We start from the raw sequence: 25,730 nt of genomic DNA, 5'->3' as shown, positions 1-25,730 counted from the left end.
TTTTGGTAGCAAGTAGGAAAAAGTACCCAGTGAGAGGCACTGAAACACACCATATATGTTCTAGGATTCAGGCTTCAGACAGAGAGGCAAAACACTGGCTTTAGACCTTCTTGTTACAAGTCAGCAACCCACACAGACCGGAACAGCAGAACTGACAAAGCCCTGTTTCCTGAAGCCTTTTTATCTTCTCCCTTACAAGCATCAGCTTTAACAGTCATCATTTATGGCATCTCTTCATGGTGGATGCTTGGACGTGGAATAACCCTATAGGCTCACTCTGGTGCCACTCCCAACGTAGAGTCAGCAACGTAGACTCTTGCCGCTGCCCAGCCTATTGTTCTCACTGTAGCCTTGAGCTCATCAGACTAGAAGTTGAGGATTTGAGCAGACCATGTGCAGATGCCTTGTTTTCTCAGACAACCAAGCTGTTGTGGAAACTACTGCAACTAGATGATACAGTCATGTCAGAAACACACAGCCAACTGGAGCTTCAAAATATCATCCAGACTATGATCCCTTTCTGGGCTGGAATAAAAAGTCTAAACAACCCACTGTCTGTCTCTGCTCAAGTGACCACTTTACAGCTCTCAGAATTGGCTGGTTCAATGTTACATAATTTTTTTCCCAATAACTAAACTACATATCCATATTTGTGCAGGCTTAGCTGGAAATGAAGTTTTTCTGCCCTTCAACATTCAACAAAGAAGCCCTGCTTCTTTGATAAATAGATAAGTGAGTGTGGAATCCTGGGAACTTAACATCTTCCCTTCTACTCATAAAAATCATATAACCACAGAAATATCTGGGTTGAAAGGGACCTTAAAAATCATCTAGTTCCAAGTCCTTGGTATCATAAAAGATGCCTAACAGCTCCAAGTCTCAAGACTAGCTGCAGTAGCACAGTTGCTCACAGCCCATTTCCTCCCTTCCCTTAAGGGCTTGACCTCACACACCAAGAGTAGAACAAAGTTCCATGACTAGGTGCTTCCTATTCTGTAAGCAATACGGAACTAAGAATAGTGGTCTGTCCTTCCATTTAAATCCTCTTACCTGCACAGGAAAAAACTGCTTGAGCAACACAAAGATCATCCATTATTGTTTGCAAGAATAAACAACTTCAGAGCCTTTTAAGAAGAAATAAATTATGAATGAAATGTGCTAGCTTCTAATTAGAAGGAAAATACAGAATATTCACTATATTGGTGGCTTTTACATCTAGGATTTTTGGAAAAGTATGTCCATGTTATAATTTGCAATGATCATGTGCATTAGATGCAAAATTAAAAACAATTTAACGTAAATCTAAAGTATTACCTTCGTCCTTTTGCTGAAGAGTTCTGTATTGCTTGCTCTATTTTCTAGTAAAAATGCAACTTATTATTCATACCTTAAAATACACAGCATGTGGGACAAATCCAAGTTAATGTTCTTGCCTGGCCTAGAAAACCATGGCAACAAACACGGGAAGATTATTTGCATTTTGTAGTTGTGCAGGTCTGTAAAAATAGAATAGCAGGGAAGGGCTGTGATCAAAACTGAACAAATGGAATTTCAAGTGTCTTTTGACATCTCACCCTACCCCCTGCCTCTCAGCTCTTGTCCAACTCCTTTTCAGTCAGCTTTTCTCTCACAAACATTTAGACACATGAGCAATTTCACACCTTAACAGTCCACTGGAGGCAATGAGGCTATTCAAGCATGGAAAGTTATTTACATACAGAGAGAATGGAAACCTTCAGCTGGAGAGCTGAACACAACTCCACATCTCTCAGTAAAGCACTATGGAAGTACATGGTAGTGGAGATGAAAAATCCATAATTTTCTAACAATATTGTTGAATTAGGTTGTGGCCAAACCAAGGAGCAAAAATAAGCCATACGATCTTGTGCTAGATTATAACAAAACTGAAAAACACTCTTAAAAAAACCACAAACAATTAAGATGTAAATGCAACGCTCGGCACTGGAGACAAACCTTTTTTTAACAAATTCCATTTAGAGCAGTTCATTTGGTTACTCACAAATACACTTTACAGCATAGTTACAGGTGATGACACAGTGCTCAAGACATGTTCCAGATAGACTTGCAACATACTCCACGGGAGCCAAATTTTCCAGAATTTAGACAACATGATGAATTTTAACTAGTTATTACTTTATTTCTAAGCTTACAAAGATTTTACTCAGAAGAGGATCAAGACATCCTTTCCTGCTATGAGTTATAAAGATCCAAAAAAGAGGATGATCTAATGTTCTTTCCCCAAATTCATTATTAAGGGAAAAGTATCTCAGCTGTATCAGTCGTAAGATTTGTTTAAATTATCTTGCTTAGCAGTTAACGTGAAGTCACCACATAGAAGTATCAATCCACATCAGGGAGCCCCCGCTGTGAAAAGAAGGCTGCCCGGCAGCAAACCCTGGTCCAGCGAAGGGCCTCATGGAGGGCGCCTGTTTGTAGATGCAGCCCAGGAATATCCCAATTGCTCCAGGAAGAGCGGCCCCACGGCATTCCCGAGATCCCGGCGAAGGGAGCGAGAATCAGCGGTACTGCCGGCCCGAGACGGTGTCGCCAGGCAGCGAGCCTCAGCTCCGCTGGCCTGCTCTGGGCGCGGAGGAGCCCCACAGGCCAGCGCGGAGCAACAGCGGCCCCGCTCGGCTGCCACGAATACTGCGCCGCATGCAAATCACCTGCCCAATGGAATCCTGGACCCCGCCCAACGGGCTCGGCTAGAGGGCTCTCAATTGGCTGTTTCTTTCAGCCAATCAACAGCCAGATCTCGGGGTTCACCCCGCTCCTGGCGAACACGCGCTGCCGCCTCTTCCTCCGCGAGGAGCTTTCGTCACGCGCCCCGCGCCGCGCTTTGTTTGGCTCGCGCTGGAGCTGCGGTCCCGCCCCCGCCTCGCTCCCGCTCGCCGCCGGCCAATGGGGCGCGTTGTTTGGGGGGCGGGGAGCGCTGGCGCTCTCAGCTGGGCCCGCGCGCCGTGGTCCCGCCCCCGACCCGGGCAGGGCGAGGAGGAACCGGAATCGCCGTGGTCTCCACTCGGCCCGAGCCTAGCGCGGCCCGGAGCCAGGCCAAGCCTGGCGGCGCTGGGACTGCCGCTGGGTTTCGGAGCAGCTCGGGGAAGAGCTCGACCCCACAGCCGGGAGCGGGGCTGCCGCCGCCAGCAAAACTGGGAGGGCCGCTGGGCTCCGCGTCGGCCGCCTCCAGAGCTGGCGGGTCTGGGTGCAGCCCGGGGGTGCCTGAGGCTGCGAGTGCTGGAGCAGCCGAGGCAGCCGCCGGCGGGGGAGCCGGAGCGCGGAGGCTGCGTGACGGCATTGATGCGGCAGGTGAGGCAGGGGCGGGGGAATGGAGCCTGCAGGGCGAGACGCATCTGGCCCTGGGGAGACCGGCCTGGCACCGCTCTCCCGTCCGAGCCGGCCGCGCTTGGGTAACGCGTCTCTGCAGCTGTTACGGGAGGCAGCGGAGGGACGGCCACGAAGGTGTAGACCACCAAAGCAGTGAGGCTGAAGAAATTTTCACTTTGGGAGGAAAAGGGAAAGGAGGAACAAGGTGAAAACGAAAGGAAAAAACAGCTATAACGGGGAAACTGCACGTAGGGCTTAGGCAGAATGCTGGAACGAGCCAGCAGTTGAGAAGTGGGGCAGATCCTGGGGTGTGTTACTCGAGTCCTGTAAGGAGCTGTCCCCAAGGAGTGTATCTTTTTTTCATCCCCGCTAATTGTTGGGGGAGGCCAGTGAGTGGGTGCATCGTTTAATTTGTAGTAATAAAATCAAGCTTGAAATTAATTTAAGTCTTGCTTACACGAAGTTTCTGAGCACACACTGTCAGAATTGGAAGATTTCTGTCCTCAAAATAACTAGAAACTGTAGGTTCTGGTGTGTGAAAATCTAGTCTGTAATTAGGGACCTGTCAGGTGAATAACCAAATTTCAGTGTGAGTATAGATCCACAGTTCAGATCAGTTTATTGAGCATTTTCAAGGAGTGAAACATTGTCCAACACAATTCTGGATGGGTTCAGTGGTCTTGCTGAAAATTAGAGGGAAAAATATAATTTTAATAGTAGGGCTACAACCCATAAGCAGTTACCTCATGAGTTTGTGTGCCATATTGCATTGATGAATCTTGAACCTCATTATCCTAGTGTCAGCCTAATCTGTAGTCATTCCAATGTTTGTGATATTCAGAATTTCTTCCTCTTGTTGGTTATCTTTCCCCTAGATGGAAGTTGGATGGAGGCTCCTGCCATGATGTGAAGGCAGCTGCATCCTAAGTGCTGCTCTTTGCTGGGTGCTCTAACTGGTTATTTCTTAGAAGTTGACTTCTTTTAGATATGCTGTCAGTAATATTTTTACAGTCTTTAACAAAAACTTAAACAGTTGTTAGGGTTTAACAGATAATGTGCTTTAATGCCTTAAGCTTGTGTCTACATCTGACATTTTGTTCCAAGTGTTTGAAAAAAGCCTTCAGAATTGAGAGGATTTGTGAAGTCAGCCCAGGATCCCAATGTCAGGTCCGAAAGTTAACAGATGCCTTCGAAAGCCTGGGGATGCTCCACTGACACACAAGGGTTCAGGGCTGCCGTGCTTGGCCAGGGTCTCTGCATGGCCAGGAGCAAGGAAGCAAGGGTGCACAACTTTAGGTTGCTTTAGGTGCCTCCGAAGTTTATTGCCCTCCAAATTTAAAAAAAAAAAAAAAAAAAGGGAGGGGGTGGGTGGGTGGAAATGGGGTGGCATTAATTCTCTCCCAGCAGAGGCGGAAGGCAGGGATGCCGGCCTAGGGAGCCGGTCTCTGCCCCTCTGCCCGTTCCCGGTGACAGAACAGACCTGGCCCACGGTGCTGCTGTCGACGGGGGCGTTGGGGTCGGGGCTGGCCGGAGAGAAGGAGCGCAGGGAGGTGCGGAGTGGGGGCGGAGGGGAGCGGGAACCTCGGGAGCCTCGGCCAGTCCCAGCCCTAGACACACACGGAGGAGGAGAAGCCGCCGCCGCATCCAGGAGCATGGATCCCCCCCTCGCGGCGGGCCGGGCCGCGGCTCTGTGGTGAGGAGAGAAGAGAGCCCCGGGTCCAGCAGCCGCGGAGGGATGGAATGGGGAGGGATAGGATGGGAGAGCAGCACTTCCCCGCTCCGTTCTGCTCCGCCAGCCCCGCGGCTGCCGCTCCTTTGGCGCTGGCGAGCGCTGCCACACGCCCGAGTTTGGCCGGGCTATTTCTCGGCCAAAGGCGGTTCGGAGCCCTTCGGGACGGAGACGGGGGGCTACCGGGGGCCCGTGGCTGCCGTTTGGGCCGATTTGGGGGGGGTTGTGGTGGAGCTTTCCCCCTCCCGCCCTCGGCACAGGTTGTTGGGTCGGGACAGCAAACGAAAGGGGATTTAGTAACAAACAACGGCGGCCATGTTGAGAGGAATTTCTGTAGCTAAACTTCTCCCCTCTCAGCCCAGGGGTTTCTCTGCCTTCCCGGGGGGCTCCCTGGCCTGACTGTGTGCCCCCCTCTTTTCTCCCTCTCCTCCCCCGCAGGATGACAGTGAAACTGGGAGAGAGCAGCGGGGAGGAAGGGGTGAAAAAGCTGGGCAAGAGAGCAGGAGGAGATGAGGAGTCCCTGGAAGAAGAAGGGGCAGGAGGAGGAGGAGAGGCAGCTCCAGGCAGCAGCAGCACAAAGAAAGAAGAAAAGATCATTAACAGCAACACTACCAGCAGCCCCCCACCGAACCCCAACTTGTCACCAGCCCCTGCCTCTCTCCAGCCCTCCCAGAACCAGGACCAGCATCATTTTCTCAGGTCCAGCGTCAGACCTCAGAGCAAGAGACTGAAGAAGGATTCCCAGGCATCCTCCTCGGTTGGCAGCAGCACTGCTGGGAAAGGCAAAGGTACTGTGTTTTGACACCCTAAAAACATGCAGGCGAGGGGGATGGCAAAGAGGGGAGGCACCTGTGGGGCTGTGGATTGTCATTCTATTTCTGTAGATGCCATCTTTTGTTTGGTTTTGGGAAGGTGTTTTGTGGCTTGTTTCTCACAGCTGAAATCTTCTTTGTGTCCCAAGGCTTCAGCTTCTCTGCTGCCCACTGTGCTCTCTGCACTTCCAGAAATGGGGAGGTCTGGATGTTTATGTGGAGGAGCAGATATTCTACATTATTGAAGCAAATCTTTAATGTCTTTATTTCATCTCTCCCGAGTTTTGGGGAATTCCTGTATTTTGATTAGGAAATCGGATTCTAGCTAGCTGTGTAATCAGGTGGCTGCACTCTGAGTTCTGTTCATGGATAGTAACAAAATATTCACCGGGTGCTAGTTAGCCTAGGAAAAAAAACCCCACCCACAAACATTGATGATTTTCCCCAGTTATTTTTATTATCAAAATAACTGGTTTGGAAACAGCAATGAAATACGCATATTGACATGTTTGTTTCTAAGGTCTTGGGAGTCCTGTTTCACTGTTTCAGAACACTTTGGGCATCTATGTGATTTGAGATTTTATTAAGATTGGTTTGTATACATCTGAAAGTCTGTAGGTACAGACATATGCACACCTGCTTTTTCACTTAGCATTGGAGACAAGAATTTGATTTTGTTTTTTTGTGGAGCTGTTTCTAACTTGAATAGCTGGAAGGCAGCAGGGATATTTGAATATTTTGGTGCTATTGTGTGTGCTCAGCAGTGACTAGATGACAGCTTAGCACTGCAGTTGAGCTGTACTTGAGCCTAATTTTGGATATCATGTACTAAAGTACTCAAGTGTTATTTACTGTTAATTTTTGAGAAAAACAGCACTCAAAGATTGCACATCAACATTTAAAATAATGAAATTTACTCTTGTCTGCTAAATTGAGGTATAATTCCATGTAGGATAAATGTATCTTGTAGGTTACCTAGCTCTTGTCCATCTCAGGGGTGTGCACATGCTGGGCATTAAGTAAACATTGCAGTTATGATAGTTTTGTGTTGCAGTAATAAAGTAGAGCAAATTGGGATATTTTAGTTATTGTTATATCAGAAAAATGTTCTTGAACTCAGTTGCTTGACAGTTACCAGAATTGACTAAGTATTTCTAAATACCTTAGTAAGTCTTCTTTAATCTCTTGAATGTTAAATGAAAGCTCTGTGTGGTGGTATAGGACAGAACAAAAAGGCCTGTGTAACTTTTTTTCCAGTTGCATGAAACCAAATAAACAAACAAATGGAATATCCAGGAGTGTTTAGCTACATATAATTAATTCTGGGATTGTAAATAATATTAAATGCGAGGAGGCGTTTCTTTGAAATAAGTCTTGTCTATGATTCACAAGTTGAATATGCCCATTTGAAATTATTCCATTGATTTGGAAGTGCATACATGTATGAACAAATACATGTGTTTGTGCAAGTGTATATTCATGTTTGTACATGAACATTTATTTCCAATTCTACAGCACCAGAATGATTTTTAACTAGGAATATCAACACAATAGGAAAAGAAATTTCATTCATTTTTGCAATTCAGATTCCAAAACAAACATAAGAAAATTACACATGGAACAGAAAATATTATCTCAGGAGCCAGTTATGGATAGTGCTTGCAATCACTGGACCATGTTGTCAGGTTTGGGAGAACTCCTTAGATTCATCAGGAGTGACAGTGGTAGAATTACATCTATGCTTTCACTTCTTCAATTTTAAGACCAGCCACAGCTCTGCCTGGCCAGATTTGGTGTGAATGTGTCCAATTGATTGAATTGTCTGATATGGTTGAGATTATAATTGTCAGATTTTGGAGACCAGAGCCACGAAGCAGGATCCTTTCTAATTTGAGTTCTTTATGTTCAGAGATGCATAATGAGAGGTTTTCCAGGCTTGTCTAAATTCTCCCTAGTGGAATGCCTTGTGATCAGAATTCATAGTGCTCTGTGTTCTGAGCAAAGTGTCTCACAGAGCCTGCTTCTGATAGGAAATGAATGGAAGGGTGGACATGGCTAATAAAGGTTGGACTTAAATCATTTCATTAGCTGTCCCATTAACTTTCTCCTCCCTCTGTAAGTATAAAAATGATGAAAAGCTGGAGTACGTCAGCTCTGAACCTGGAAGCTTTTGCATGGTTAATGTCAAAGTCAAGGTGATGGCTGCACCATCACCAAGTAGCTCTGACAGTGGCCAGCTGGAGTGACCAGACCACACCCATGCTTGGTTCAATGAAACCAGAAACTTGTTTTTGTCATAGGCATTCAATAATGCTATGTAACCCTTAACATTTTATTGAAGTGTTTCTACTGCTAGAACCTCTGTATTCTGAAGGGAAAAGTCTCACTTGCCAATTTTTAAGGAGTGTAAACAATGCACTTTCTTTCAAATTGTAGCTCTCAGCAGGCATTGGTTTGTCTTCAGAAAAGTTTTAAAAATAGTGGGGTTTTTTTCTGTGTGTTGCAAATTCCTTTTTACTTTTGGCATTCATGCTTTTAGTGTCTTTAATTGTAGCAGACAAATTATTGATAAACTTGGCTGTGAACTGTAAGAAGAGTGTGTCCACTCAGCAGCTGCTGACTTTTCAGCTTTATCTTACTGTGGTTCAGGGAAGCTTGCTCATAGTAATTCCCAAGCTGTCTTATGGAGTGTATAAACATGCTCCTAATAGTCAGATTGCCCTGATGTACTCTTTAATTGCACCTTTGAATTCTGCCTCTTGCCTTTTGTGTACTGAGGTGCACTTTTGAGCTTAGGGCAAAAATAACATAGAAAGTAGTACAGTAGAATAAAGTTTGGAAACTATTTCACTTCTGTAGCCAATCCATTTGGAGTTGTGGGAGGGTTTATCAAATTTCCTGCGCATATCTAAATCTCTGCATTTTTTAGAATTACTATCATACTGTTCATCATCTTTTAATTGTATTTTCAAGGTTGTAGTCTACACCTCAACTGATGCATGACTTTTGAACCATGAAGGCTTGAAAGGAAGTCTTCAGGTAACTTGCATGAAGCCATAGCAGGAGCTTGAAGGACTAGTGGTATTGAGACAGTTTGTTGTGAGTGTTCCAACACAGGGAGGTTTGTTGAGGGAGGACATACAGACCCAAGTTAAGGTTGCTGAAGAAGGGATTTCTGAGAGTTTGCTTCTCAAACACCAGTATGCCACATGGTTGCTGAGCACAGTTGTTAAGGTGTGTTTTGGGCTTTGTCCATGAAGCCAGAGTTGGAGTCCTTTGAAAAAGAACTTATTCAGGTGAAAGTGTAGTTGAATTGAAGTGTTCCATCTTTTGGCATGGTATAGAACTTGCTAAAAAGCAGTCTAGTATGCCAAAGTTTCATGTTCAGTAGCATGTGGGTTAAATCAACTACTGTCTTCTGTAGAGAGGATGTAGACAGCAAAACACCTAATGTATGCAAAAAAAAAAAAAAGAGTTTTACTCTATCTTCCTGAGTTCATATGTTGCAGAATATATTGTAACTGTCTTTTGAGATGTTTCTTCTCCGGAATTATTTCTCTAGGACAATTATTTCTCTAGAACCACTGTTTAAAAACTACTGGCACAACCCCTTGTTCTGTCATTCTCCTTACTTCTATCAATCTCACTTGCACTTGGTACCTCTCCTTCCATCCTACCCTGACATGCTTTCATTCATTCTTTGCCATCTCGTTCTCCCTCCCGCCCTCCCTTTGGAAGTGGCTCAGGACCAGGACTCCACAGTATCTCATCCCATACTGCAAGAAGTGGATTTTCTCATCCTGTGCAGTAGGTGCTGAGCTGTGACAGGTACCTGCCTGCAAGGCTGCAGGGTTAAGTGGAACTTCATACTGAGCTTTATGGGTGTTTTCTTTGGGAAGAGCAAGAGAATAGTGATTTACAGGAGATGGGGGAATGACCAAATGTATGGGGGTTTTTTTATAGCTCTTCTTGGTTAGCTCAGCGAGTGCTGCCTTTGATACATTGTATACTAAACAGATCCTGTCCATAGAGAAGGAAGCCTTAAGTATAGGTTTGTTACAAGGCTCTGATTGATAATTGACACTGTGTATGCTTTAAACACATTGAACTACCTCTAATTTTGTAACTGGTAACAGTTAGGAGAAGATAGGCTACCATTGTCCGTGTGGGACAGTTACCAGTTGAGCATGAGATGAGCTGAGTTGGTCAGAGCATGGTACTAAGAATGCCAAGGTCACAGGTTCAGTTCCTGTATGGGCCATTCATGTACGAGTTGGACTCCATAATCCTTGTGGTCCCTTCCAGCTCAGAGTAGTCTGTGGATCTGCGTTTCAAACGCTGGATATTCACAACAAGAACACTATATGATATAACCATGCAATACGACAGAAGCTGTTCTAGACTCACCGTTCTCAGGAGTCCATGCTGTGTCCTGTGGAGGCAGGGTAGAAGCTTCCTTTCCAGTTACAAAGTTAGCACTCAAAATGAAGTGTTGGCATTTGCAACCCTCGCTTTGGGAAGTGAGTTAGTCCTAACGTTTGGTAGCTGACCTGTGGCAGGTAAGAGTGTGAATGCACCATCTTGTTTATGAAGGTATTCCCAAATGAGTGTTCTGCCTACAGTGACTGGTGACTCCTGAAGAAGTTAAGATATTGTGAGCTAAGCCTGTAACCCAGCCTGTGTGTTGGGATACAAGGGTGTAGTGAGAATTTACTCTGAGGATTCCAGCTTGTGTGTGTGGTCTGTCACAGAAGATATGAATCAGCTGGCCTGTAAGAGCTGTCAGTGGAAGACTGAAAGGCAAATTCTGAGATGCTACCTAGAAGGAAGAACTTATGGTGGTAGCCACGATGAGATCCTGATACTGTCAGTGTCTCAGTTAAACATGTGTGTTCCATTGTTTGTAATTTTCATAGAGGATTCTAAAACTGCAGTCTTTAAATCTCTTTATTTAAATTTTACAAGTGTTTATGTTTTGCTTAGAACTACAGAGACAGCTTTTTCCATGGGAATGTAGTTTGAGATGATATGATGCCAGTCACAGATAAATGAAGTTTTAATAATGTGACATATAGACAGGTAGAGAACACTGGACAGAAGGAATGAATAAGTTTCTCTGAAACACTGGTGTTTTGACCCATGATTTTTTGCGAGGTTACAATTCAAATACTGAGTATAAAAACCCAATGTCTTTGCAAACTGTGTATTGACAGCTGAGGGAAAAGGCTGCAAACTTACATATCCAAATGACTGCCTTGTACCTTGTACACAGGTACAAGGTACAGGTGCTGGTGCTCTGGTGCACCTGCAGCAAAGGGAAGGAGTTGCTATAGCTGTAGTGGTGTGAATGTCTAGATCACTGGCTGAGTGATGTAAGATGAGTAGACAGTGGGAGAATGTCCAGCTTGTCTTTGTCTTGTCTTTTCTATAAATGATATTACATTGAACAAACACCTGAGCAGGTTGTTAGAGTGAGCCCCCTCCTTCTCGCCAGCATTCTGCAGCAGTAATGGTATAGCTGGCCTCAGGAGAGCTTCTTGTTTTAATGCATTGATGAAGTTTTAAATCATCTGTTATTAATCATAGAATTAATCATAGAATCGCCAATCATTAGTGAGGGGATGAAAGCTCGTTAGCTGTTCTGTATGTAACAAGAATTACATACAGTGAGATTGAGTTAATGAATTTATGGGAGGTAGTTTATTGATATATGATTGTTCTTGGTTTTGTCTTTTATCCTGAACTGGTCTGTAGTTCTTTGCTTTAGAATACAGTACATTCCATTTCCTTACCAAGGTTCAGTATGCGCTAGGTTGGATTGGGATAACCCAACGATACAAATTGCCATTCACAGTAATAAGAAAGTTTATGCAAAGCAATGATAGAGCAAACCCCTTTGTTCCTGGAATAATTGAATGTCATGTAAGAGCTCTGTAGAGGTGACAGGATATTCAGATTTTTAGATCTTCATATACAATACTCTGCACAGTTGTCTGGATGGTAATTTCTAAAAGAGCTTAAAACAAAAAATATTCTGATAAAACTCTCAGGACTACAGTTTGTCTTGTGAAATAGTAAGTGTGCATTGAACAAAAGTTCAATTATGAGTTATGTGTCCTGTGACGAAGTTGAATCCATGGAGTCCTCAGCATGTCCAACAGAACAGTCCATCTTTTACCTACAACTATAACGTAAATGAAAATGAACTGCACTTTAAATTCTAATAAGACCATAAAATCTTCACTGACACTTTAGCTTCTTACGCTTTTTAATAATGAAAACTTTATGTGTATGAAATGTACTGAACAATCTTCAGAAAATCCTTGATAAGATCTGTTCTTCCGGCAGCTGACTTAGGACTTTATTTACTTGAGTAAGTATTAAAAAAAAGAAAACACCCTCAGAAACCCTAAACAAAAACCAACCACCCAGCACACAAATGAAATCCTTGCATCCTACATTCACTGTTCCTCTGAAGGATATCTCAGAAGTTAGGGATCTGTGATCAGAGTAGTGACTCTGGACTGAAATCCTGTATCTGTCTTGTGATACAGGATGTCTTTCGTGTTGGGAGCTGGTAGCAACAAGGGATTGGAGATTGAGTTTGGGGACTGATGTGTTTGACTTTCCCCTTCTTGACCAAAGATCTGTATTTCATTACTGTGCAAGTTGTGATATTCCAATCTCACATTTGCTGAATGAAGATGGGTCAGTTCTGTGTCTGTGCTGAGTTTCTTCTCAGCCATCTGTTAAAGTGCTCAGTTTTTTTCTTGTGGTTTCCTTTTTGTAAAGGATTTGCCTCCACAGTGCCAGAATTAAATGGCTCAAGTTTCAATTATTTCTGTGGCTGATAAAGACTTAAGGCAGTAAAGAAGCTGTTTATTTGAAAAGTTATAAATAAGTGTATTTTCTTCTAGCTATCTATTGGTTTTTCATGTCTTGCCTTACATGCTTCCCTGTGGTGACAATAATTTTCTTCAAAAAGTCAAACGGTCATCCCTAGAAATAAAAGTTAAGTCCAAAATGGTCACAATATCATATTTTATATCAAGTAAATATTTATTGTATGTAGGAAAAAAATATTTTTACACATCTTGGTCTCTTCCAGATTTGAGTTCAAATATTCTCCATTACTTGAACAAACAGCTTTCTTTAGGATTTGAAGAAATATGACTTTGTTGCCCAAAGGAATTCCTTTCAAATTGCAACTGACTTGTTAAGATTTACATACGAGTCTTTAAATCTCTAAAGATAGGGGACCTGTAACAGCTGATTTTTCTGATACTTAAAAAAATAAATATTGTTAGAATTATCAAACTGAGATCTCTGGGTTCTTGAATGAGATATATATATATGTATATATATAAAACACTGGCTTTGTCAGGTAAAAAAACCTCCTTCATGAAGTTGAGTTTGAAAAGATAACTGAACTTTTTAAGCCTAAATAGGAAAGAGAATTATGCTGATATAGCTAAAAGTTAGGGAAACTGATTGGGACTGCTATATTATACAAGCTGGGTGTATAAACAAATAAACTAAGGCAAGCCAATATATCGTGAGGTAAAATACAAAAGCTAAAGGCCAGTAACTGGAGAAAAGGAAAGTGTAATTAGCATTCTTTATAATGAGCAATGAACGTTTAGTTTTAAAAGATTTCTGTTTTATTAAGTACATGTCTGCATTGATAAGGACAGTCAAATCCTAAATAATTTTTTTTTTAATAAAATTCAAGATAATTTATTTTGGAAATACAAGTTACTGGGAATGGTTATATTTTTACAGAAAAAAATGAGTGCATTTTGGGAACTTGACCTTGGTTTCTGGATTAACACTCGGATATACAGTGTCAAACCAGGCATGCTGTTTTGTTTATAGACTTCCCATCCCATTTTGTTTCCAGGTCCCTACTTGAGTAAACAGCAAATTGTCTCCATTTTATCCACCATTATTCTCATTTTAGTATTTCTAATCTTCATATCTTTTTTTCCATGTTCTTTGGATGCTGCTAACTGACAGAGGGACAATCAAGAGTACACTTCTGTGCCTTTTTCTGAAAGCCACAGCAGGATATGGGAAAGGAAAATGAGTTGAGACTTGCTATCCTTTGGATAGCTGGAGTTTTCCTAGATGGGGCATGTCAGACGTGGTGCTTTGAGGATCATACACTGTGGATCAGATTGTGGAAATGATGATCCCTTGTCATGTAATGAACTAAAGTCAACTTTTCTCAATCCTTCCCTTTCCACAGTTATTGCAGAGGCAGTAGGATCAAGACCAAAGACAAGCATGTGACATTCCACCTGTTCTCCTCACAGACATCACGTTGCTCCATTGGTCTGCTCCCAGTTCAGTACTGCTTAGGAGTTCTCCCTGGCTGCAGGGCAGTGACTCACCAGTGTATAAGCATCACCAGTGTATAAGTATCAGAGAAGGTTATCTGGTAGAGGCTGCTGTGGTACATTCCTGCTTATCTGAGTTACTTCTGGAAATATAAAATTAAGCCATTGAAAGCTTTCCCTTGTTTTTTGCACTTTGAGATTTCATTACTATAAAACAAACATCGTTATTTGCCCCATTGTATTTCAAGTGAAAAAGGAGAAAATTCTAAATTACTCCCTTACCTCTATCCATGAATCTTTCTATAGGTTTAATATTCACTCTGGTCGTGGTTTTTCACAGCAGCAGATAATGGGGGGACTGCACCTGGCAGCACATCGGGAATTCCTCCCAGCAATCCCACTGGGAATTCCAAGTCAGCGGCAAGGAACCTGGGCTCCTCCACAGGAGAGAAGGAAGAAGGGAAGAAGGTCCGACGGCAGTGGGAGTCATGGAGCACAGAGGACAAGAATACTTTCTTTGAAGGACTGTATGAGGTACATGTAGAAGAAAATAACAGTCTTAGATGGCTTTGGTTAGACTCTAAATATTCCTAAAGGTTGATTAGGGTGAGGTTGGCAGGAGCAGAAAGCCACTAAGAGATGAGCATTTGTGGTGCCATACACAGGGCTGCAAAACAGCTGTCAGTCAAAGCCAAGTGTCAAAAGAGTTAAGTTTCTTGGGTTTTTTTTTTCTTTAAATACGCAGGAAAGAATTCTGAGTTTCATGAATGAATGAATTTATAATAATTTCAGTTGTTGTTGAATTATGGTTCTGTTTCAAATGAAAAATAATTAATGTCCCCATCTGAACTTTCAAAAGCAACACACTTGCTCTGTAATAATTCCAAAAAAGAAAAGCTGCTCTGTTCTAAAGAGAATTGTGTTTAGTCTTTGGCCATGAAGAGGCTAGAACCAGTTCAGTCGTAGAGCTGAGAGACAAGAAAAAGTTACATCATCCTATCTTCTGTCTCTTACGGTATATGTGATGGATTCCGGCTTTTCCTGTTCCTGTGATTAATTCAACAGCATATCTGTTTTGAAAATGCATGCCAATGGTAAAAACAAAAGCAGTGATGGGGAGTTTTCTTTGTGCATGTGCATCTTTTTGCTTTTTTTTTTTCATCCTGAGCATGGTATCACATACATATATTTTGTGGACAAAATGAACACTTAAAGCTGTGTTTTCTTTTCTTAACTCCTCTGAATTGCAGTAATATTCCTGGGAATCAAGTAATTTTTAAGCCACTTCACTGACTTTTTTTAAAGATTGAGGAAAAATTCTAAAAATTTGTTTTAAGGTGGATCTGAGACTCAGTTTGTTCAGTCCCTCCTACCATTCATTTTGTGGCACTGCCTTTCAGAAGAGAGTTTCATACTTAGTATTTAAATTAGTTCCAACCTATTCTGAATACAAAATTTTTGTGATAGTAGGAGTTAATTTTTATAAAATCAAATCTTCTGAAACTCAATTTTTTTACTCCTAGTAACAGTAACATGAAATGCACTGTAAATAAAAGTGCAGCTGGTAAATAGAGTATGTTTTTCATTTACAGTATAGTATGTTTTTCATTTACTCTAGTCAGAAATGGTGGGGGGAATGCAGAGGAAAGTAAAGAATGCTCAGGGAAAAAAATCAGTGTTTTCAATCCTGCTACCTAACACATTTGTAAGTAAACTTGGGTGATTTTTTAAATTTGCTAGCACCTTACTGGTTTTATTTTGAAACAGTTAAAGAACTTGGAAAGTAATTAATTTGGCATCTATATTGCATTTTATATAAAACAAAGGAAGCCAGTGTCATTCTTTCACTATTGAGCTCTGATCCTCAGAAATTTTGTTTATGGCCAATGAAATCCAATCTCCCACAAAGAACCCCGAAGTCCCTCACATTGTTTGACTTGACTTACGACAAGATCCAAGTTTGGGCTTGAATATTTCAATTTGATTTAATCTTTCTTCAGCATGGGAAGGACTTTGAAGCTATCCAGAACAACATTGCCCTGAAATATAAGAAGAAAGGCAAACCAGCAAGCATGGTGAAGAACAAGGAGCAGGTCCGGCACTTCTACTACCGCACCTGGCACAAGATCTCAAAGTACATTGACTTTGACAATGGTTAGTATGCAACAAAATAGGCTTGGTGCAATGGTTGGAGTCCTGCCTTCTAGAGGTGAGGAAATAAATACTGAACATAGAGTTGTAGAACCACAGGATGGTTTGGGTTACAAGGGACCTCAAAGACAATCCCATTCCATCCCTTGCCATGGGCAAGGACACCTTCCACTAGACCAGGTTGCTCACGGTCCTGTAGAGACCTTCAGGAACAGGGAATGCATAGTGTCTCACTTCTTATTTTTGTTAGCATGGCCCTATCAAAGTTCATGTTTTGTGAAAAATACTTTTCAAAACCTGGTGTTTCTGTCACTACTATTCTGTGAATTCACCACACCATAGTAAATAAAGATCCTGCTGTTAATACTGGGGAAAAACCAGGTTCAAGGAAATGTTTTTGTATTCTCAGGAACAGACCTTCAAGGATAGCTGCCTAAACGTTAATTAGACATGGCTCCATCAAGCAAACTGACCTAGCACCACTTTGCAATTCTTGGGGGAAGGTAGAGACAAATAACAGTCCGATACAAATGGTGACATATTTGCTCCCACTTTAAAGAAGTTTGAAATTGTACCATGAGTTCAGTAACTTAGGATTCTCAGCGCCATGTTCCCCACCCCATTCTTTTCCTTCCTTCTGCAACTGGTTTAATGAAATTGAGAAGTCAGATTAACTGCTGGGGGCGTTTTATAACAGTAATAGTGACATGATAATTGAGAATGGATTTTTATCAAATCCATACTACTTAAGAATTGGCAGAGAGTATTCAAGTTAGACTATGGGGGGCCTAATCTGTATAACAGGCTAAAGGAATGTATTTCAGAATGAGTAGATTTTACTAAGATTCAGTTCTTCTGACTTCAAGCTGTCAAAAAATGTCCGTTCTCCCATTAGCATGTTGATTAAGTAATAGTCTTCAGAGTTTTCTGGTCCTTCTGATGCCGTATTCTAAGATGCATAAATCATGGCAGTTTGTGGTGGTTGAATTTTTTGGTCTTGGAACAACTCCTAAATATCAGCATAAGTTTGGATAGTAAATTCGTCTACAGTTTGTGGGCAGAGCCTCTCAAGTTAAATATAGCTCATCAGGGAGAAATGGGTGTGGAAGGAAGTTAAAGGAATGCAAAGCTAGTGTACAATACAGTGTCTTTATCACAGAATCAACTATCATGGAAAAGACCTTTGAGATCATCAAGTCCAACCTATGGCCACCTTGTCAAGTAGACCATGGCAACAAGTGCCACATCCAGTCTTTTCTTAAACACCTCCAGAGACAGTGACTCCACGACCTCCCTGGGCAGCCCATTCCAATGCTCAATCACTCTTTCTGTGAAGAACTTCTTTTTATTGTCCATCCTAGACCTCCCCTGATGCAGCTTAAGGCTGTGTCCTCTCATTTTGTGACTGGTTGCCTAAGAGAAGAGATTGACCTCCACCTGGCTACACGCTCCTTTCAGGAAGTTGTAGAGAGTGATGGGATCTCCTCTGATCGTCCTTTTCTCCAGTCTAAACAACTCCAGCTCCCTCAGCCACTCCTCACAAGACTTGTGTTCCAGATCCTTCACCAGCCTTGTTGCCCTTCTCTGGACACATTCAAGCATCTCAACATCCTTCCTAAACTGAGGGGGCCCAGAACTGGTCACAGCACTCAAGGTGTGGCCCAACCAGTGCCAAATACAAGAGAAGAATCACTGCCCTGGTCCTGCTGGGCACAGCATTCCTGATCCAGGCCAGGTGCCATTGGTCTTGGGCACACTGCTGGCTCATACTCAGTCAGTGTCAATCAGCACTCCCAGGTCCCTTTCTGCCTGGCTGCTGTCCAGCCGCTCTGTCCCCAGCCTGTTGAGCTGCATGTAGTTTCGACCAAAGTGCAGGACCCAGCACTTGGTCTTGTTAAACCTCACTAAAAATTTAAAATGAGTTATTAAAAGTAACTCTTTAAGAAGAAATGAATATGGCTAGAAAGAAGCTGAAGGAATGCAAAGCTAGTGTACGATACACTTAGTACTGTACTATGTATGGTAGTACATACTATATATGTATAGTCTCTTTTGTGTTCCTGAAGGTTACCTAAAGGAGGCCTTGAGTATCTAAACCACAGGGCACAAGGTGTATTTGTGAGTTCCTTTTTTCAAAACAAGGCAGCACTTTAAGATGAAGCCATTAGTATTTTATTTAAAAGCCAGTGTTGGAGCAAACACAGTATGGAAGAATTTTTAAAATAAAAAGATGTCACAGAAGAAGTTAATGTGTTTTTTGGATAACAAAAAGTTATGTATCTGTATCTGTGGGGTCTAGAATCTCATTGTCTCTTGGAATTTTAACCATTAGTGGTTAAATTGGGTTAACTTAATAAGTTTGATTAGGTTTAGTGTTGGTAGAAATATGTGTGCTTGGATTTTGAGATAATGGGAACTAAAATTTTGATGAATAGACAAGAATAAATATTTTCACTTGATTTGTAAACCACAAGATGTCCTTGCTGTCCTAGATCTTTAGATCTATTAGCAGTAATGTCCACATCTTGTGTATTGAAGAGAAAGGACAGAAAAAAACCCTTCTGAAGTTGAATAAAATATCAGATTTTTTTTGTGTAAAAATTTAGAATCTAGAATTTGTGTCAAATCTCTTATGGTGTGTTTGTGTGCACAAAAAATGTTCTCTGTCTTCTAGATAATCCAGACCTACCTCTGAAATTTCATGTAAAAGAGTTTTATATGCATTTACTTGGGGGCATCTGGACATTTCCCTTAGAATTTATAAACAGTATCTAGTTGATACTAGACCTAGTTTTTTTATGAATTAGCTTTATTTTGTATATTGAGCAGTTGCATATTTGTTTAAATTCCATGGAAGCTGCTTTGTTTTCCTGTAATATAAAAATGCCATGAAAAGGAAGTTGGTGAACCAATCCCATTATAGTGTTTCTTGAACCAGAACTTAGTTTTGCCTTTCATCTGTGTCCTGGTTTAGGGCAAATTTGGGAAGAAACCTCTGAATAGGGTCCCTCTGGAAAACAAACCCAAACGGCCCCTCCCCCCAGCTGTCTGGGAAAATAACTTCCTTGGGGAAAAGTGGAAAAAACAATTTATTTATCAAACAAAATGCCCACAAGCATAAAGAATGAATAATATGAAACAACAAAACCTTTCACTGCTCCGAAGAGTGATGGTAAACCTGAGAAAATCTCTGCCGTGGGTGGCTGCTCACTCAGTTTTTTATCAGTCCCAGTCCCTCCAGAGGTCCAGGCCTGGTGGGCCACAGGTGCGAGCCCTCGGTGCTCCTCTGGGGTTTTCAGTCCAGAGCAGATTTAAAGAGTCCCAAGAAAAAGGAAAAAAACACTCTAGGGAACTTCTCTGCCCTATGTAGCTAAACTAACTAAAAAGCAAAAAAGATCTCTGTCCCAGCCGCCCGTCTGTGCTTCAGACGAACACAGTGCGGAGAGGAACGTGCAGGAGTGAGAACTGTTTGCAAAACAAACCTGGGGCTTCTTCATTCCCTGCTTTGCTCTCAGAGCCGGTCTGAAAGGCACAGAACTCAGTATACAGCACAGACAGAACAGACGACTGGGGATACAAGCATCATAAAGTCACCCTAGGACAATCTGATTCATCTCATCATTGAAAATACAAATCCTCTCCTTTATAGTGTTGAAATGAGTGTCTGCAGTGTAGCTGTGTGTATCTGCAACCTGCATCTCACTGACACCTTTTCTGTTTTCTAGTGTTTTCTCAAGGGCTGAAAAAATCTTCCCTGGAGCTGTATGGCTTAATCTGCTATGGGGAACTGAGGAAAAAGATCGGGGGATGTGAGTATGAATGACTTCAGGTTATTTTTACATGATAGAATCAGAAGTTACTACCCTTGAGGTTAGCAGTGTCTAATTCAGTTCAGCTTTTGAGTTCTTGACTATTGCTGTAATCTGTGGTGTTATTTCTTCATTAAATGTGCTTTTATTTTTACAGACCTTCTTTGTCTGTTGCTTTAGTCCACTTTGATAGATTTCTTTAGTTTTATCTGTCTGCAGAATGCAATGCATGTGTTGCCCACGGGTGATAGGAAAACATACACAAAGTTTAGATGATCTATTCTGTTACTATTGAAACCTAAGCAATTAAGTGTGTAAATTATACCATTTACACCCAGAATTATTTGTGCCTATGAGTCAAAATCTGGGATGATGTCTTTTTCTGATTTTTTTTTCTAAATATTTCTTCACTGTACCCTGAAGATGAAAAGACACAAATCATAATTGGACATAACTTTACTGGCTAGGCAAGATGAGTTCTGACCTCATCAGTCCCAGAGTCCAGTTTTGTCCATATTGATGAGTGGAGATGGAAGAGTATGTGCCATTACAATGCTCCAGTGTTTGGTGGCAGTTGATTAATTGCATTAGCAACATACGTGAGCTTAGGCTCACAGAACAAAATGGTTTGGATTGAAAGGGACCTGAAAGACCATCTTGTCCCAATCCCCTGCCATGGACAGGGGCACTTTCCACTAGGCCAGGTTGCTCCAACCCCCATCTAACTTGGGCTTGAACATTTCCAGGAATGGGGCAGCCACAGCTTCTTTGGGCAACCTGTGCCAGAGCCTCCCCACACTGGAATAAAAAAATGTTTTCACTATATTGTTTAAATCTCCCCTCCTGTGATTTAAAACCATCAGTCTTTGTCCTGTCCCTCCAGGCCCTGCTGAAAAGTCTGTCATTGTCTTTCTTTTAAGCCTTCTTTAAGTACTTTATATGCTGGGACCCCCAGAGCTGCAGGTGGAATCTCATCTAAGTAGAATAGAGGATCCCTACCTTACCCTACTGTCCACACTGAAGGGATGAACCACAGGACATGGTACCTATGGTTTTCATGGCTTCCAGACCAGAGAGAGCTCTGACATGATTGGCTTGAGGAGTGGGCAGAGGAACATGCCTTATATGTGCCAGTCCATGTGCATACACCTTTTTATCCATATTTTTTTTCATTTGTCCCCAGGCTTTTTGTACAGTGTAACATCATAGTGTATTTCTTCTACCTGCTTAGTTTAATTTGTGAGACATGGAAAACCATCGAAATACCCTCACTTCTTTGTGAAGTCATACTAGTTGTAAAATGAAATGGACAAGAAAGCATTCATGAGTGAACATGTACAATTCCTAAAAGGATTGTGAGATTTTGGGAAGGGTTTTTTGCTATTTTATTCCCTTGCCTGGGACTCCTGTCATAGCAGGTAATGAATGAGACTGTTGTGAATGTTCATACTGACTTTATTCTGTTTGTTTAAAGATCTCCAGTGTGTTAATTGGAGAAGCAGTGCTCAGCTTGGAGAAGCAGTTTTGAACTGTTTGATGACAAAGCCGGTGCAGAAGCACATTGCAGAAGGCACATTGCACTGTCAGCAGAAATCAGTGTTAGTCTTTCCTGTACCCATGGCTTGTTTTACAAGCAGACCCTTCTGTCTATGACTGGGAGTAAGATTTCACATAGTCGCCATGGCAATGCCCGCAGCCTCTGTACTTCTGCCTTTTTAGAACTTTGATACTTGGTTACATACTTTACCCACTGTCACTTGGAAAATTCCTGTCTCCAAGACCAAATGTACTCAAGCTGCAAGACTCTACACCCATTTATGACAGGTCTACTCTAGCTATGGAAAGCACCTTGCCCCCCCCTCTTTTTTTTTTCTCTTGTAGTATTCATAGTCACAGAAATGGAGAAGACTTACTGAGAGCTATTGAAACACAAGAGTACTCCAGAAATACTTTTAGTATTGCCAGAGAGAAGTTAACTGTTCAATAAATATATCTGGGCCTAGCTGTCATATAAATCAAGTTACCAAAACGTCCATTTAAAAACATGCTCTGCAACGCATACAAAAAAGTGAGGGTTGGATGTGCATTTTATTATTTTTGGTTTTTGTTGTGTTGAGCACTAGGATGCTGTTTCATTCTGCCTTGCTGCCTTAACGACAGAGACTGAGCAGGAAGAAGCTTTGCTTTTTAATACTCCAATGTCAGATTAAAGCCCAGTGTTCAAATATGGTGTTAATACCTAAACTACGGTCATTTAATCCATGTATTAAAAGTAATTTTTTGTGGTAAGGATCATGTAACACTTCCATGTTATGAAAATACAAACTTTCCAGAAGAGCTATCTTACAGCACATTTATGCACATTAATCCTATGTGAGAATAAAATGTAACAGCATTGAAAACCCAGCAGGACACAGAGAAGGCCATGGGTTTAACAGTGTAAATCCTAATTCACTGTGTTGTCTTGTTTACTGAAAAGGTATGGATGACAAGAACGCAGCTAAACTCAATGAGCTCATTCAAGCTGGGTGAGTAGGAACTTACTTCTGAAACTCATAAAACTGCATTGTTCAGCAACTTGACTGTTGTATTGATCAGTCAAAGTTTGGGGCATTTCTTAATTTTCAAGAGCTGAAGTTTGATGTTTTCCATTCTTAGTTTGTTTTGTATTAGGATAGTTCTCCCCTTTTCCATTAAGCCATTAATTGTTAATAATAAGAAATGGTGGGTTAAGTTTAATAAAATACTTAAATGAGAATTCTTTACAGAAGCTACAGCACTTAACCATGTGGATTTGTTCAGGGAAATCAAAGAATTATTTAGGTTGGAGTCCAAGATCATCAAGTCCAACCATTACCTCAGCCCTGCCACCACTAACTCCTGTCCCTAAGTGCCACATGCATAGGTCTTTTAAATCTTTTCAGGGATGGTCACTCCACCACTGCCCTGGGCAGCCTGTTTCACTGCCTGGCCACACTTTCAGTGCAGAAATTTTCCCAATATCCCATCTAAACCTCTCTTGGCACAACTTTAGGATGTTTCCTCTTGTCCTGTCCCTGTTCCCTGGAAGCAGACCCTGACCCCCCCAGCTGCCATCTCCTGTCAGGGAGCTGTGCAGAGCCAGAAGGTCCCCGCGGAGCCTCCTTTTCTCCAGGCTGAGGCCCCTCAGCTCCCTCAGCAACTCCTCATCAGACTTGTGTTCCCGACCCTTCCCCAGCTCCATTCCCATCTCTGCACACACTCCAGCCCCTTATTGTCCTTCTTGCAAAGAAGGTTCATTTCCAAACCATTCTGCCTCAGCAGGGCTCACAAGTCCTGACTTTCAGACCTGAAATGACCCTTTGGCATACCGGAGGCCTCAGCCCTCCACTGACTTTTGCATCTTCTTGACATTAAGAACAAATGTTTTCTTTCACTTCTAGAGAGTATTGTGGCATTTGAGTTGCAGTCTGAGTCGATGTACTCCTAGAATGCAGAAGGGGTTAGAAGTTGCAAATGTTAGAAATGAGGGCATACTTGATGTATTTGTGCTTAAATTTTTCCAAAGTAGTTCAGCTTTCAGAATTTGTGTTTTAAAGTGAAATTTCTTTAAACAGACAAAGCATGTGATTACTTAGGAGGCATTGATGTGTTCTTAATCCCATCTTTAAAAGTGATTTAAAAAATCGTTATTTTCTGTTTGTTACAGGTCTGCTTTTACATTTTGTATGCTTGCTTTTAGGGTGTTCACTGTAGCAGACAAGTTACTGATTAAGTAAATTTGACTGTAAACAGGAATAGGGAGTTGCCCCCTCAGCAGCTGCAGTCTTTTGACTTTACCTTGCATTATATGGATACTTGGTGTTGTACCTTTCTCATGTTCTCAAATGGAGTTTCCAGATAAGTTTCCTAGGAGCTGAACAACGTTTCCTCTCCTGGGAGATGCTGTTTGTACAGTGGCTTGTGTTGATGGTCTTCAATGTGATGCTTGAATCACTTGTTCATTCTTGTATTAACTGCAAGGTTTTGAATTAGAAGAGAAATTCCTATTTGGTTTGGGTTTTGTACAGTTAGGAAAATATGAACAGTATGTTTAACTGCATTATTCTTAAAGTAAATTACTTCTTTAAATTGGAGTTACCAGTTAAAGTGAGCCTGGGATGAGTCTTCATCTGTAGTTTCCTGAATATCTCCATGGTTCAGAGTATCAGTAGTCGGTTTAGTCATTCTGCTATACTAAAGCGCCTTTCTTATACTGAGTCATCCAAACAAACTGAAGCATAACAAATGAGCCTGATGACATTTAGTGAGCTGTAGTATCAGTTTATCACTTCACATGATTCAGGCCTTAGTTCTTTTAATTAATTGTTAATGAGGGCTGGTGATTTCTGTGAAGTCTAAGTGTTTGCTCCATGAAAGCCAGTCTTGTAACAAATCATTTTGGGAACAGGAGTCTTTGCATTTGAAGGTATTAATTCTAATCTTCTATGCCAAAATTAGAGTGTACATAACATTAACCAGTTCAGAATTAGTTGCTTTTGCATAGGCTTTTTATCTTCATATGGGAGACCCATTTTTGCTTCCCTTTTTCTCCTGTGTCCCTTACCCCATTTGGTGGTGAACTTCATCAGCTGAAGAAGAGCAAACTGTGTCTTCATTATCACCTGGATGTCTGCACCACCTGCACATGCAGGACAGCCTCATAGCTCCCAGAAGCAAACACGTTGCATATACCTCGGCTGGTTCAACTTCCCATCTTGCTCAGTGATGGTACAATTCTGTGATACTCTTCCTTATTTGTAATCAGTTTTTTCTGCAGTTCCTGTTTCTTTTAGTGTGACACTCTTCTGAATGCAATGCACTTTGTAAGGCTTGTCTCTGAGGAAAGCCATGAAAGAAAGTTAATCCAAGTGATCAAAAATGGGGAATGTGAACGTGCATTATTTTGATGAGCTGCTCCTTAAGTAGGTAAACATTCTCTTCATTTGATTGGTGAGGAAAGTTGAGAAAGGATAAGGTGGTGAGGAACTACCTGGTAATTTATTTGCAGCACGACTCCAGACCCTGGAGTTACATGCTCTAATTCAGTGCTTGTTTTGCATCTCTGGTTTCTGTACTAATTTCATGGAGTATGGAAAAACAAATAACCCTGTAAGGGACTCATAAGAAAAAACATACTTAAAAGCTTTGCAGTTGAACTTATAACCAAGGTCATGGATACTAAGGAGTGCCTGACAACTCCAATCAGTTGACTCTGGCAAGTACTAGCAAAGTCTCTGTGTAACATATCCCTGTCTGGCTGTTGGAGTTAAGGCTGTTCGCTGCTACACGTCTCTGCACTTGTCTTCAGAATGTCAAATGAGGCTAGTCAACAGCCAGTGGAGTTGCTGAATAAATGGGAATCTTGGAGAAAATAGGTCTGAGTTTACATCTTTATAATTGCAAGGGGGAGCTAAGAATTATTCTGTCAGATTCTGTAACTGTTCTGAATAGTTCAGCATACTCAGGTCAATGCTGGCCTGCTCCAGCTGCTGAAAGACAGGACCACTCTCTGTCCAGTCCTTTG

The 25,730-nt window shown here is 41.9% G+C and overlaps 1 protein-coding gene across 3 annotated transcripts in view; it reads left to right on the top strand.

Annotated features, from left to right (window-relative positions):
- The first annotated feature begins 2,997 nt into the window (after positions 1 to 2,997).
- The window catches only part of CRAMP1 (cramped chromatin regulator homolog 1), a 51,577-nt gene continuing 28,844 nt past the window's right edge, over positions 2,998 to 25,730 (top strand). The window contains exons 1-6 of one of the 3 annotated variants that reach the window (XM_063414802.1): positions 2,998 to 3,327; positions 5,513 to 5,862; positions 14,566 to 14,759; positions 16,226 to 16,379; positions 20,102 to 20,185; positions 22,665 to 22,713. In XM_063414802.1, coding sequence (XP_063270872.1) covers positions 5,514 to 5,862; positions 14,566 to 14,759; positions 16,226 to 16,379; positions 20,102 to 20,185; positions 22,665 to 22,713 — 830 coding nt within the window. In that variant the 5' untranslated portion in view covers positions 2,998 to 3,327; position 5,513. Of the gene's footprint in view, positions 3,328 to 4,127; positions 5,039 to 5,512; positions 5,863 to 14,565; positions 14,760 to 16,225; positions 16,380 to 20,101; positions 20,186 to 22,664; positions 22,714 to 25,730 lie in introns of those variants that run through there. The other 2 variants (XM_063414801.1, XM_063414800.1) reach the window with 2 other exon arrangements.

Source organism: Prinia subflava, chromosome 17 (assembly GCF_021018805.1).
Source record: "Prinia subflava isolate CZ2003 ecotype Zambia chromosome 17, Cam_Psub_1.2, whole genome shotgun sequence".
In the NCBI taxonomy this organism is placed as follows: Eukaryota; Metazoa; Chordata; class Aves; order Passeriformes; family Cisticolidae; genus Prinia; species Prinia subflava.
This window is presented reverse-complemented; position numbering and strand designations above follow the sequence as displayed.